Source organism: Pleurodeles waltl, chromosome 8, assembly GCF_031143425.1.
Source record: "Pleurodeles waltl isolate 20211129_DDA chromosome 8, aPleWal1.hap1.20221129, whole genome shotgun sequence".
NCBI classification, from domain to species: Eukaryota; Metazoa; Chordata; class Amphibia; order Caudata; family Salamandridae; genus Pleurodeles; species Pleurodeles waltl.
Genome location: NC_090447.1, coordinates 1,315,633,924 through 1,315,648,059, shown reverse-complemented (window position 1 = coordinate 1,315,648,059; position 14,136 = coordinate 1,315,633,924). Strand labels below are relative to the sequence as shown.

The following is a 14,136-nucleotide window of genomic DNA, read 5'->3' as shown; positions in this document are numbered from 1 at the left end:
AAATATTCCAGATAGCTCCAAGGTATCTGAAATGTAGAGGTTTGGCTCATGATGTCTGGACAGGATAATGGCCCTTAGCACGCTTACTAACGTAACCCTGCTCACTTTCATATTTTAGTTCAGACACTTCCTCAGTCTTGCCTGAACTAAGGCAAATGCTTGTATCTCAATGTCCTTATGAATCTTGGTGGTCTTCTCCAACTGTCAGCTAATTTGTAGTTACCTGGAGGGTGGCACTCAGTTATGAAATCATTTTCATACTCCCAGCAAGTGAAATGCTTTCCCCAAACTTAAGTGAGGGGTCACTGGTGCACACTTGCGCCTTAAAAAAAGAACTATTCACCTCTATTGATTTTATATGGATCATCTGCTGCGGACACTCGACATAACTTCTTTGGAGTTTCTACATGCCGACAGGCATACAAACTGGAGCATCCATACTAAAATCTAGAATCAAATGGATGAATATTGTAACATCAGGGGCCATCACATCTGCCCAGCTCACTGCATACTCTAAAATGCTGACACAACCTAGTTTTTAGCAGCATCTTTTTCCTCACAGCTACTGCATCACTTCATCGCACACCATCGCTACTCCTCAACCGGAACATTTACCACACCTTCACAGAATCAGACTTTTGCAAAAAGATAAGAAGTGCTGCGATTAACTATTCTTCTCACTTTCTTGCTATCTCTGGGTCTTAGTGTTTCAACTCACTTTGCATAAACTGTAAACTTCGCACTTGCATAGCGCACTACTCACCCGTTAGGGTCTTAAGGCGCTGTACGCATACCACTGTGGAACCCCTCCTGGCTTTTACCTGTGAGGCACCCACTCCTGGACAGCCCTAGGGTGAAGCCAGGCACCCAAGCGCTGTGAGGGCCGTTGTGGAGATTAAGCAAGCTGCTGCCCAGAGTTACGGAGTGGGACCCATTAATTAGATTAGGCACCAAGGCGAGAATTATCTGGTCCAAGGGAATTGAGCCCAAGACCAGCTGAGGTGGGAATTGAACCCTGGTCCCGGGCCAGATTTCTGCATCAGGGTCTGCCGCTCTAACCATTGTGCCACACTTCTCCGCATAGTGGGCAAAGCTTTATCATCCTCTGACCCTTTCAATCTTGCATTCAAGGCTTTGTGTGGAACAGTAGCATGACGTTCACTGAAATAAGGCTCTCAGAAGGGGTTGGGTTTCTAGAGACACCTTCCAGGCGTCTGTAGCTAGCACGCCCTATTGCTTGGTGCAATCATTTTTTTACCTGTTGAAAGTTAAAGAAAAAAAACCACTATTTTTTAATGGGCTGTTTCATTAATGGAATATGGAAATAGTGCTACTATTTTATTGACCTTGAGATGTAGCTTTTTCAGTTATTTCCAACTGGAGGGCTTCAATGACATCTCAAAGACACAAGGAACCAGCTCAGGTGCGACATGTGCTTGACCTTGAAGCATACATGCTTTACATACTATTGCTTCCATTGTTAGATATTTAGAACAGAATAGTTTTTTTCATGAAGAACAACAATAGTAGGCTTCTATTTATTAAATGGTGGATATAAGGGAAGATCACTTACTTTTACAAGGGAACATAAGCTCCTTTGGACATACTAGAGTCAAGAAGCAGGACTACAGGACTATAAAAGTAATCACTAAACAAGCATTTGCAATGCAATGTGTCTCGCGTTTGCTCGAGTAAGAGCTATTAGCATTGTAAATTCCTAACTGGACTTTTCTTGCTGCACAAACTAAAAATAAAAAGTAAAATAGTTGGCATTCGTGAGCTGATTCAAAGCACGGCTGCGAGTGCCAAGGAGAGACACAAAAGGAACAAGAAGTTTGCTCACAAAGTTATCGGCAAAAGTGCAATTAACCATGTAACAGGGTCGATGGCCAAGGGGGTAACAAAACTGCCCCAAGGAGGGACAAACAAAGCCAACGAAAAGACAGGATTTTTGAAAGGCAAGCCCACGAATGAGTGATAGTGATGGGCGTGCAGGGGCGCGCTTAAAAGCCCAGATACATACCAACACGTCAGGAAAGCAGTGCTTGCGCGCTGCTATGCTCACCCTAGAAACAGACCTCCAAAGCACCTTATTCCACATTCTCTTCCTAGAGGGAGACAGAGCTCAAGCTGGAGCTGGTGAGCGCTTTACACCCACTGTAGTAAGAAGTGATTTTAAAGACAGAGATACTGGAGTAAGCTTCAGGCTGCCCCGTGTGGGTGGCCTCGGATCGCGCATGCGTCCAGCGATGCAGAATACACAATGACGTCTGCTGCGCAAGAGTATGCCAGTACACTGAAATCTGTTTGCCCCCCACTGACAAGATAATAAGTTATTTTGTGTCCCATTTGACTTTTTGCAAGGAAAGAATGTTGTTATCGCCGGCACACAGGGTACAAGCCAGGCCGTGGAGCGGAAAAATGCCGCCTGCTCGGATCTCTGCGATCCCATCTGGTATGCTGGTGCTTTGCAAAATCAGCCACTTCGCAGCAACCACCCATCAGGCCACGCAGGCGGGACACTTCTAGGACACAACATGGTGTGTGGACATGCCTAACTCAGGACAGGTTTTGTTCTCACGAAGGCTTCACGCGACTCACAGCTTAAATTTAAATTGTATAAATAGTACTTTGTTACGTCTCCAACATTGGCTATGATAACCTCCTCACAAGTAGGCGTGTGCAGTGCTTTTATCCCACTGGCTCAGTCTTGGAAACCTGGCGGTTTTGCACTTCACAATACCTTCCTGGTTTAACTTCGCCTTGGACCACGTGAAGTTTTTCTGCACTTGATAAATGAGTATTATAAATATAAATGAACCCAGAAAACCTGGGTAACGTGTGTAGTCTTCCTAGATCCAAGTTGAACTCTTGTCCAGTTTTTCCATGCACAATGGAAAATAAATGCAGACCTTTTCATTGCAAGGTTTCCATTCTCAGCGTTTTTCTATGCACAATGGCACTGCACAGCAGAAAAATATGTAGCTGTTTTCTGTAAAACTATTTCTTAAGAACACATTTGGTAGTATTAAACTAGGATAGAACGTACATAAATTGTTGCGAAAATCCAAACAGTTGTACGATTGCGGCAAAGCGAAACAATTTTGTAACCTTCCCAAACCTTTCCATAGAGCTTAGTGAACAATAAAGAAACATATCTTTGCGACTGTACCACTTTTCTTAGACCTAAAGCAGTCTACGCTTAAGATGGCATCTTCATTGCACACAGTGGGACATGCTTACAAAAGGTTTCAACCATTGGCATGTCTGAGGAGACGGCTCTAAATTGACCAAATACAAATAATCAAGACCCATGTGGGTTAGTGCTTTTCGCTAAAATATTATTTCACCTGAGAGACATCTGAACCATCCCCTTGGACACGGTACCAAACAACTGACGCATAACCTCATCCTTTCAATTTTCTCCCTTCCTGGTGGATGACCTGCCCAGTGGACAAACAGCTGATATTGTCTCTTGGATGGAAATGTGCTGTTTTGTTTATTTTTTCTTCAGAAGAGTAGTAACTATGTTTTCTTACTCATTGTAGTCTTCACAGTTATGCCTTTTAAACTTTATTCATAAACTGTACCCCGGGTGCTATTTTTGCTTAACTGTGCATTACTCTGGAGCAATGAGATATAACATTAAAAAAACACAGCATCAGCATCAGCAGCAGTGGGGGCTGCTGCAAATCTCAAGGGGGGGGGGGGGGCGGGCAGGCAGGGGGAAGGGGGGAAATAAAATAATAATTAAGAAAAAATCCCTTACCTTTGCTGCTGCCGCCTAGCTCCTCTTCCCTCGATGGTGTTGGTGTCCCAGCAGTCCCTGGGACAACAGCATAGGCTTCCCAAGAAATCTGCTCTCATGCTATATCTCGCATGACAGCAGCATCAGGACTGATCTGATCGGCTTAATCTGCCGTTCAGACAGTGAATGGGAGAGTCTGTGCAGTTTCTCCAATCCGGCTGGAGAAATCTAAGTGTGCATGTCGGTTTGGTTGGCCTAAGATGGCTGGCCAAACTAACATGCAGACTTAGGTGCACTCCACTCCGCACTCCTCCCTCCCATGGTCCAGCCCTGCCATACCCCTCCCTGCATATGCTGGCTGAGCCAGCAGCTTTAAAATAAAACAATAGTAAAGTATCATTTTATTTTTCAGCTGCTGGCTAAGCTAGTGGGGCGACACTCTTTACCATTGTGAAGGAGCCACCCCTGATGACCTGGCCAACTGGATCCAGGTAGTATCTGAGTCAGACTTCCAACTGTGTTTGCACACATGGAGGGGATTTCTCCTTCTGCCTTATTCTGCACAGACTCCACAGCGGGAAGTTGTGGTGTTGAGTTCCTTTGCTGTCGGATCTGGGTCACAGAGAGTTGACCGTCTCAGCACATATCTTTGACTAATGCTGACAGGGGACAGTCTGGAAAAGGGCAATTTATACAATAGTCTCTGATTTGGAGGATTGAAGAAAGATGGAAGATGCATGGTGGTGCAATTAGTTTTTTTACAGGAATGCCAGGAGGTTGGTCCACTGGTCCTCTACGATGCAAACCTTTCTGAGATGCAGCTAGTATGTAATGCTGAACTAGTGAACATCCGGCTAAGGTACTTCTGAGGGACCTGGATAATTACCACAGCTCGGTCCAACTAAGCTGAGAAATGAGTAGCAAATAAAGTTCACTTCCGCTAGTACTGTTCACTGCCACGATTGTGGGATAAAATAACACATTTATCCGAGACTGTGTATTCAAGCCAAGCTAATGGCACTTGCATTCACGCTGCAAAGTTTTATCAAAGTGTTTTTTAGAGTATTAACAGCCTTTTTCCCCCCAAAGCTCATGCTGCAAAATGGGTGATACTAGTTCAGCTGGTATTAATGCTTCGACCCTTCACATGATGGGCTAAATGCTCTTGCATTGCTGCTAGATTCTCCTTTCTTGTGTGAACCATGTCTATGAGTATCATCTGCACAGATTGCCCCACCTGTAGATAAACCATGTCATACTTGAAATCTTACACTACACTAAATTCCAGAGCACACCTTGTCCATACCACTAGAAACGAGGCAACCATTCAGATGGACTTATCCGTGGCAGTGTGGTGTGTGCTTACATTCCAGGCCAACTCAGTCTTGGGCAACTGTGGCCCTACTGCTCAAGAGTCTATTTTGAAATGTGCAGGGCAGTGTAGCAGAGAGATAACTACAGTATCAGATTTGCAGCTGGCAGTAAGTGTGCCGATGATAATGCTGAAAATGTCTTTCAAATGTGATGCATTGTTCTCATGGGTGCCCAAATGCCAAAAGAGATGGATGGATGGACTGCCTCATACGGAGCTTACTGTTAAGTACAACTCAATGAGATGCAACACAGGACATTGTATGACTGCAACACCATCTGCAGTAAATCAGAACTGCTGCCCTTGAAGAATGCAGAGGCTTAGACCAGGAAACTGTGGGAGTGAATGTGCTGCAAGTGTTGTCAAAGGAAGAAGGTGGTGGTGTGGGTCTGCAAGTGATGGAAGGTTGTAGAAACCACCAGTGCCCAAGTTCTCCCTGTAATATTCTATAAAGACTCCAAGCAATGCAAATGACCGCGTAGTAGGGCATATGACCCCACGTTACACTTACACACATATATCTCTCAAAGGTTGCCCACTCCTCCTCAGCCCTCCTGCCTGGCAGCAGTACAGGTTTCTCTGTGCAGTGAGTGTTCATGTAAGGGATTGGGGTTGACTTTTCATGCCACCCGGGTGAATATAAGGCAGAGTACAGAGACTTACGCGATTCAATGAGGCATTCTACATCATGGAGGATGGTAGTAAGGGCTATGCAATGGTACAGAATGGGCTCACAGCACAAATGTCAGAGTGGTCCTGGAGCCATTGCTAAGAGATCTGCTGTGGGGTGTGGTTTGTCTAAGAAAAGAAGGTCTACACCTTCCCTTTCTACAACGGAGAGATGTATACTGAGAGAAAAGAATTGCAGTGCTGTAATTGAACAACTGATTAGGTAAGTGTGGCAAGAGGTAGGAAAGGAAATGTAGAGCACAAAAGAAGAACTATAAATCAGATGTAGCAAACACGTTTTGTTCCAGAAACACTTACCTGGGCACCATTCCCAATATCTTTAGCAAAGATCTTTACAGGAAGGCTCTTTGGGTAGTCATTTTCTTTCTCCTCTTCGATGCGACTAGTAAAAGCAACAATGAAGATTTAGTCCATGCGAGCCAGCCCAAATGCTTATAATCTAGATGACTTGGGAAGTAACAGGTTCTGTGCATGCATGAAAGACGGAGCATAGGCCTGAAGGAGACACTCTTAGAAGTAGTTTCTACTCTTCCTTCAAGAACCAGAGATTCATTCCTGCCTTCACATATAAGGAAACAAAGAACGCATGCAGGCAAAATCAACCTCAGTCTCAATATGTTTCTCTCTCTCTCTCTCTCTCTCTCTCTCTCTCTCTCTCTCTCTCTCTCTCTCTCTCTCTCTCTCTCTCTCTCTCTCTCTCTCTCTCTCATTTGAACGATTTTTATTTACAATACATTTACACTCATGGACTCAAAAATTGAATCATCTAAACAGTTAGTGGCTATCCTAAAATACTGGTGTTGTCCAACCCACATGGCAGACAATTGACACCCACATACATTCACGCGTTATTAATTTACACCTTTAAATATTAATGAAGTTGCACAGCATCTTCTTGCACTGGGCCAATGTTGACCAGACTCTTATGAAAAGGAGGCGATGGCCAAAGGGACATTCTTTTTATGAAACCCCCACTATGGGCCTGAAATTTCAGATCTCTGAGGAGCCTTTTCCAATATACTAATTCTGTGTATCCGACTATTCTTTCACCTTTGAGATAGATAGATATATATATCAACTTGTTGTAAGCGGGCATTTGTGATTTGTACACAGCAGTCTTTGAGACTGGATGAGATTTGCTGGCTTGAAATAATACAAGCCAGGCACCATTCCCATACATGCCAACATTTTAAAACCAGAAGGATGGAGAATTTCAAAAACAATGGGGGGCTTTATTTTCCCTTAGAAGTACATTGAAGTGAAGGTCATTTTATGCAGGATACTGCTAAAATAAAGCCAATTCTGAGTTTAAAAAATCATGAGCCTCTCGCCAGAATCAAGTGTTTGGAAATGTGTCAATCCCTTTCAATTTTTGAATTCTCAACACATTCTGTTGAAGCACTGAGCATTGCCGTAGGGCACTTTGAATGTGGATGAACATGGCTTAAGCCTTTAGCTGAGCATTTGGAAGTAATGTTTGGGATTTTCTGGGCAGTCGGATACTATCAGTTACAGCCTTAGTGGATGTGTTAATTTTCTCTTACCATTGTAAGATGAATTTTTAAAACCAATCACTGCAAATTCTTTGACTTTTTAATCTGTACTGATTTGGTATTTCGTTGTGACAAAGTACTAGTTCTTTCCTCCACCAAAAATGGCACCCACTAAAGGACTCACATGCGCTCACTTCCTCTTCCTTGGGCAGTTCAGCACTGTCAGTCATTGGACATGCAAGCTCCTCTCACCACACTGCAATGAATGGTGGAAGTGTACATAGAAGCTGTACTTCTTCCCACCAGAGCACCACCAGCTAAGAAAGATGGACGGACGTTCTGGGGATGCCACAGACCTGCCAACTTTTTTTTTTAATTGCCATGTGAGAGAGGATATGTAGCCAGGGAGGGGGATGGGCCTGGTAAGGAGCGGCCATAGAGAGGGGGTGGAACTTCTGCTGAACACTGTCTCAGTGCCTACTTCCATTCACCCACCCAGAAGACAACAATATGCTTGCACAGAAGCCTCCCATCGCTCAGAGACACGGGCGGTTTCTTCAACTCTACCTCATAATAGAGGAAAACAACTGCAGTTTATTGTTTGTAGTTCCTTTTTAGTTGGTGTGTCAGTTCCAGTTTTATCAGTATCGAATTTTACTTCACTTCAATGAAAATAAAACACTTCCCTGATGAAATGTGTAACTCAAAATTACTTGTTCACACCAGTAAGGAAGAAATGAATACCTGAGAAGCGAAGAAAGCCATTTCTCTTTTTGCTCCGGTGAACTGTAATGAGGAAAGAGAACACCCAATCAAGAACATGCACATGAAGCCATCAGAAGTTTAGTGGAGCTCAGCGCTATCACGTACTACAGTGTGATCTCCGCTAAGCGTCTAGTTACAGGTGAGGAGAGTAAATATCAATTCAAACAAAAGGTACAGTTTGCACAAGGATTGGAAATCCAATAGAATACTATTATAACCTATTAATATTGAAGGATACAAGACTTTAATTATTATTAAGTTAAAATGCACATTTTGGCAACTCAAACCTTGCACACTTTACTCGGCAAACAGCATGTGGTAAATTCAATACATGTGGACTTTGGTGTAGAAACACAAACTGTTCAGGTAATCCCTCATTATCCTGGGACAGCAGGAGTTATTTAACATACCAGGTAAATACTGCACCAATGGTATCCATGTTTAGCAGGTGCGTTAAAAATCTAATACTTTACAACCCCCTTGTAACAGGACATCAATGTACAGAGACCCTCAGTTCTGATAAAGTTGACAGGCAGCATAAAAATTTCAAGAAACCATGTTTTTGTCAGAATGTCAAGACAGATAAATTATGACCGATGAATCTGGTTGAAGTCAAATATTCCCATGCGCTTATTCAAAGGTTGATACCACATTTGAGGATGTCCGGTATTATGTTAGAATATGTTTCTTTTGTCCGAAATCTAAATAAAAAATAATCATTTGCATTCTTCTTAGTCTGTAGACATTTTTATTCTTTCAAATATTTCATCCCAAGTTTCACTGCAATTCTTAATTAGTTTTGCATTGTGAACAAGGCTTCATTCTAAATTCTAATTAAGTTTGCATTATAGATAATACTTCATTCCAAATCCCAACGTGTTCCCCCTAATGCTTCATCAAGACTTGCTGTTCTATCCACTGCATCAATCATAAAACAGGTCTGTTTCTGTAATTCGTATTTTAATCATAAGTGTTTTCAATTCAGATGAATAAATCACAAAACATAAAGGACGTCAGAAAGTGTAAACAATCAGAATTTCTCATTCAAACCTTAACTTGATTTCTATGGTTTAGCCATTGTGGATTCCATCACAAGATCAAATCTCGTGATAATATACAGGGTTGTTACATCTCAAGAAAAGAACGTACCAAATCTTATACCGGGTACCCAAATCTTTAGCCATGATTGTTAATTGTATTTAAACATTTCACTTTTATGACATATGTGAAACAAATTGAATTGGTATATAGATATACGATTTACATCCATCTGTGTCTTCTTTCTCTAAGTTAGTAACACCATTTCATTTTTTTGCTGATTCATTTGAGTCACTAATTTTATTAGTGCTTTGTCACGTTCTTATGTTGTAAACACTAATTATATTATTTCTTGTATGTTCTCTTGACTGATATCTGTATGTGCTGTAGTCCAAAGATGACATTTACCCCTTCCATGCCATGGGTGTATTTTTGTACACCCTATACTGTGGCCTTACTGGAAGTTAAGTAGGCCTGTAAGGAATTAGTCAATTTTACTATGTTTCAAGGGTCAGAACACCTACAATTGGGCCTCGTCAGCAGTGCCCCAGTATGCAGCAATACCAGTCAACAAACAAGCATTTGTAATGCAATGGGTCTCGCGTTTGCTCGAGTTAGAGCTATTAGCGTTGAAAATTCCTAACTGGACTTTTCTTGTCACATAAATTGAAAACGAAAAGTAAAACAGTTGACAGAAGCAAGTCAATTTAAAGTGCACCGGCCGCCATAGGCGTGAGCGCGAGAGTTATTGGCTCCCTGTGTGAATGTCTAGAAAGGATCGCGGCTGGGATGAAATGCAAACCGAAACCGGAGGAGGGGCCATCACACGCTGTAACAGGAGGAAGCGTGACGTAGTGTGATGGCCAACAAAAATGTTCACTAAGTAAAATCGCCTGGAAGGAAGCTCAGCACACAAAGGAGGGACATTTCACAAAATGCACCAATAAAAATAACAAGCACAACAAAGAATGAATAGCAAGAGTGGGCGTGGTTAAAAACCCACATAGAAATTACAACAGGACAGAGCGCTTGACCCTAAAAATGGGGGTCTCAATGCAAAAAGAATACTTTCTTACAAGTTCTATTACCCTATCCATAGCTCCCAATTTGAAATCTCAACCACAAAGGCCAACATTACAGGAATGTGGCTCATTGTTTGAACCTTTAAATGTTGCTGAAACTGGTTACGTATATTAGTCCAGAGGACTTATACTAAATACCATAAATGCTGCTGAAACCATGAGAATGTACCAAGTGACACATTGCACTCGTAAAACCAATGACCCATAAAGAGCCTATAAAAAAGTTGTGGTTTTAACCGAGAGTAGGAGTAGGAAGGCTCAAAGGAACGTAAATCATATTTATATATCAATTTGTTTTGAGTACGACATAAAGGTGACACTTTTAAATACAACTAAAAAACACAAGTAAATGTTTACGCACATTTCATAGGATATGGTTGGTGCCTTTCTTGAGATGTTATAACCCTTACACTATCTTGAGACGTTAAGATGTAGTTGAATGAACAATAGTTAACCCATAGAAATCATGCTAAGGTTTGAATGAGAGATTAGGATTATTTGTTCTTTCTGATGTCCCATTTGTTTGTGTTTTTTTTCATCAGAATTAAAAACTATATGAATGAACTATGAATTCATGAAACCAACCTCATTGAAATTGATGAGCTGGATGTAACTGCAATGTCTCATTGATGTGCTGTGTGACACACGTGTTGGAATTTGGATGAAGCATTATCCAAAGTGCACTTAATGCAAAACTATTTGGCATTTGGAGTGAAGCACTGTTCATGGTGCGAAATTGAGAACTGGAATGAAAATTAGAAGTAATATTTAGAACAATAAAAATATTTGCAGACTAAAAAGAAATGTGAATGAGTACATTTTTAGTTAGAATTAGCACTAAGTTACAATTATTATAACATAACATAGGAGGTTTTCAAAATATGTATCAAATATTGAAGTAATATATTGTCCCTGGACACAAGACATACTTTTTGTGATCATCACATTAGGTTCTGGTACTCTACCATGATTGGTCAATTCTAGATTAGAAACTTTAAAGAACTTTCCTCCACCTCCTTGTTAGGAAGTACAACAGACCAGCATATATCAGTAGGGACAGTCAATGCCCATAGTCTCAGGTAGAGTCGAAAAAAAGTGGCACAATCAGATTTATCATGAAACTATAGGCCCAATTTAAATTTGGGGGACTGAGTAGTCACTATTGGTCTGGCGGAGGACTACTCCACCCATTATATTTATAAATGACCACGGTCATTTATAAAGGCAATGGAAATGCATTTTACTGTTTATCACAGGGCTGCCTTGGAAGGATGCACCCCTTAACAAACAGTAATCATTCTTTTTTATTTTCAAAAAGAAAATTCCAAAATTGTGTTTTCTTTTTGTAAAGACAAAAAGTAGTGCTCACTACGTCATGGGAGGCTTCTTCCATGGCACAGGCAGCACTAGGTGTTTACTGTTCCTTAGCACCAGGTTTTACCTGGTGGTAATAAACAGTAAAAAAAAAAATATATTCAATATCCACCCATCCAAATTGGGTAGGCGACATGTAGTGAGTTCTACGACGACCCTCGCTCCAGGGCCATCAGATGGGGTTACTCACAGCAGAGACCCGAAGGTCCTCTTGCATCTAAATGTGGGGGGCAGACTGCATTCTTGGTGGTGAGGATACTCCGTCGCTCCTTACTGCCAGAATTAAATCCAGCCCTATGTCAGTAAAAGCAATTACAAGCTTATTTTTAGACAAAGTCCAAATATGTGGGAAACTGTGATTAGCAGAAGAAACAGTTTCATATTTCTGTTGGAAAATATAGGTAAAAATAATCTGTGTGGGAAACATATTAAATCCATGGCAACAACGGTAGTCTTATTTTTAATATATCAAGGCCAAAAACAAGGGGTAAAAGTACATCAAACTGCAGTCACAGGATAAGCTTTCCAAACACCTCTAAAAAGCCTTTCTGTCTTTGTGTGAGGGTATCTGTACTCTCACACATTTCCTCGGGTTCCCCTTGCATGTTTGGACTCCTAGCAGAGCACGTGTGATTGTGGAGTTCATAGGAAAGGAGGACGCCTTCACTATGTGGCAGGGAAACTTGGACTACTTGGTGTTCTGCAAAGACTCACTATGCAGGTACCCACTGGTTAATCCAACCACTATTGAAAAATAAGCGTGCATGAGCCATTGCCTGAAATGATGCTTATCTATGGTAATAGCTGCCACGGTTACTCTGTTCCCATCTCTTTCCTTTGTGCTGCTTGTCTGTGCGTTCTCTTTCCCTGAAAATTTAGGAGGGGATTAAAAATCTGGATGTAGTTTCCAAAATAGTTAAAAGTGGTGGATAATTTGTCAAGAATCCAAATACTGCGGTTAACAGAGAAATCTCTATTTTCTGAAGAAACATAATAAGCACAGCAGAGCTGTACTGTCCTTTGCCAACAAACAAGATGGGTCACTGAGTTAAAGTGTATCTCAGACAGCTATAGTGATAAAGGTCAGAAATTCATATCTGAGCAAAGTAGACTCCGACTCCCATCTTTCCAAGGTAGATAAATTGAGTGCCATTTAATTGGGTAATGGTAAACATCTGTTCTTTGCAGTGCTTACAAACAACAGAAACGTGTTATGGAGTGACATATAAAAAGTTATCACAGTGGCTCTGTAAAAAGAGAGTTTGTTATAGCCACCACCCCCCTCTCCCCCCGAGACCCACCTCCCTACTAAGTTTAGCACTTAAACATAGTGTTTCCACCCACTACAGAGACCAAAGTCAATTCAAGCCTCCAAAATCTGGCTTTATTTGGAGAGTGAACATTCTACTTAGGCGAATCACTTCATGCAGTTTCACCTTGCATAAAAAGCCCTCATGTGTATTGCTTTCTCATTTCAAACCATGTTGGAAAGGAGCTCCCAAATATGCCATTCTAAAATGCAACCATCCTCCAAGCTTCCTCTCTGGTTCAGATTAGGGGAATACACTATCCAGCAGTGGCCTAAAGTAAAGTGATGCCCCTCGTCCCTTGCAGAATGTGGTGAGGAGCCCCTGAGACCGCCATCTCTCACTGCTATTTACAGACCTTAAGCATCATGGGTCCCCACGAAGGGTGGTGGGTCTCCAGCAGCAAGGTTTGCAGAGACTCAGTTATATGGCTGCTATACAGACATAGCTGCCAGTTTTCAGTTTGCTTATGTGTGACATTTCCATGTTTGCAGTGTGCCTATGTGTGACATTTTAATATCTTGGGTGCGACACTATCGTGAGTGAAACAAAGCAATGACTAATTATAAAAATAGCTTCCTTTTGTAAAATGGAAGAGCCTAGAATGAACTTTAAAACAATTGAAACTCTTGACTTGTGCTTATGCATGGTTTAAAATGAATGATGCTTTGAAGCAGCACAGCATACTCTAGTTTGTGTACGGTTAACCTATACAACCTGGGTCCTTTACATCCAGGCAGAGAGTACGTAGGCTTAGAAGAAATGGAGAGCTCAACAAACTGGCTCCTGTGTGACACAGAGATATAAAGTATGCATTAAATGACATAGGCATTGTGTAACAATCACTGCAGCTGGCCTTGTCACTTCCATGGTCAGAGTGGCCTATAGGGCAATCTGGCAGAGCCCAAATGGCTGGTCTGATAGGTCAATGTATGGGCCTATTTTATGATCTGGTATGTCCATCTTTTCTAGGACACTGCCATGCCTGCAGCAAGCACAAATCCATACAATCATACATATCTTGTAAAACACATGCACGTGCTGTCCTTAGAAATGTGGGCAACTTTTTTAGTTACTTGGTTCGCTAATGGGGCCATTTGTATTTTGACTCCTGCACTGTTTTCTGCCCCAGTCCGACCCTGTTCTAGTCCATACCGATCTCAACCTAACCAGTTCTTGCCATTCCATGTTTATAGTGCTTGCTGTCACTACTGCTTCCCTAAGCACTCTTAATTGCCCCTGCAAAGATATGCAGGTGTATTCGTGA

The 14,136-nt window shown here is 41.7% G+C and overlaps 1 protein-coding gene across 1 annotated transcript in view; it reads right to left on the bottom strand.

The window, feature by feature from the left end:
• ARHGAP20 (Rho GTPase activating protein 20) overlaps positions 1-14,136 on the bottom strand; it is a 252,881-nt gene that overhangs the window by 69,689 nt on the left and 169,056 nt on the right. Inside the window, exons 5-6 of the mRNA XM_069202303.1 lie at positions 8,048-8,089; positions 6,108-6,192 (exon numbers count right to left, since the gene is read on the bottom strand). Of these exons, the coding sequence (XP_069058404.1) occupies positions 6,108-6,192; positions 8,048-8,089 (127 nt within the window). The remainder of the gene's footprint in view (positions 1-6,107; positions 6,193-8,047; positions 8,090-14,136) is intronic.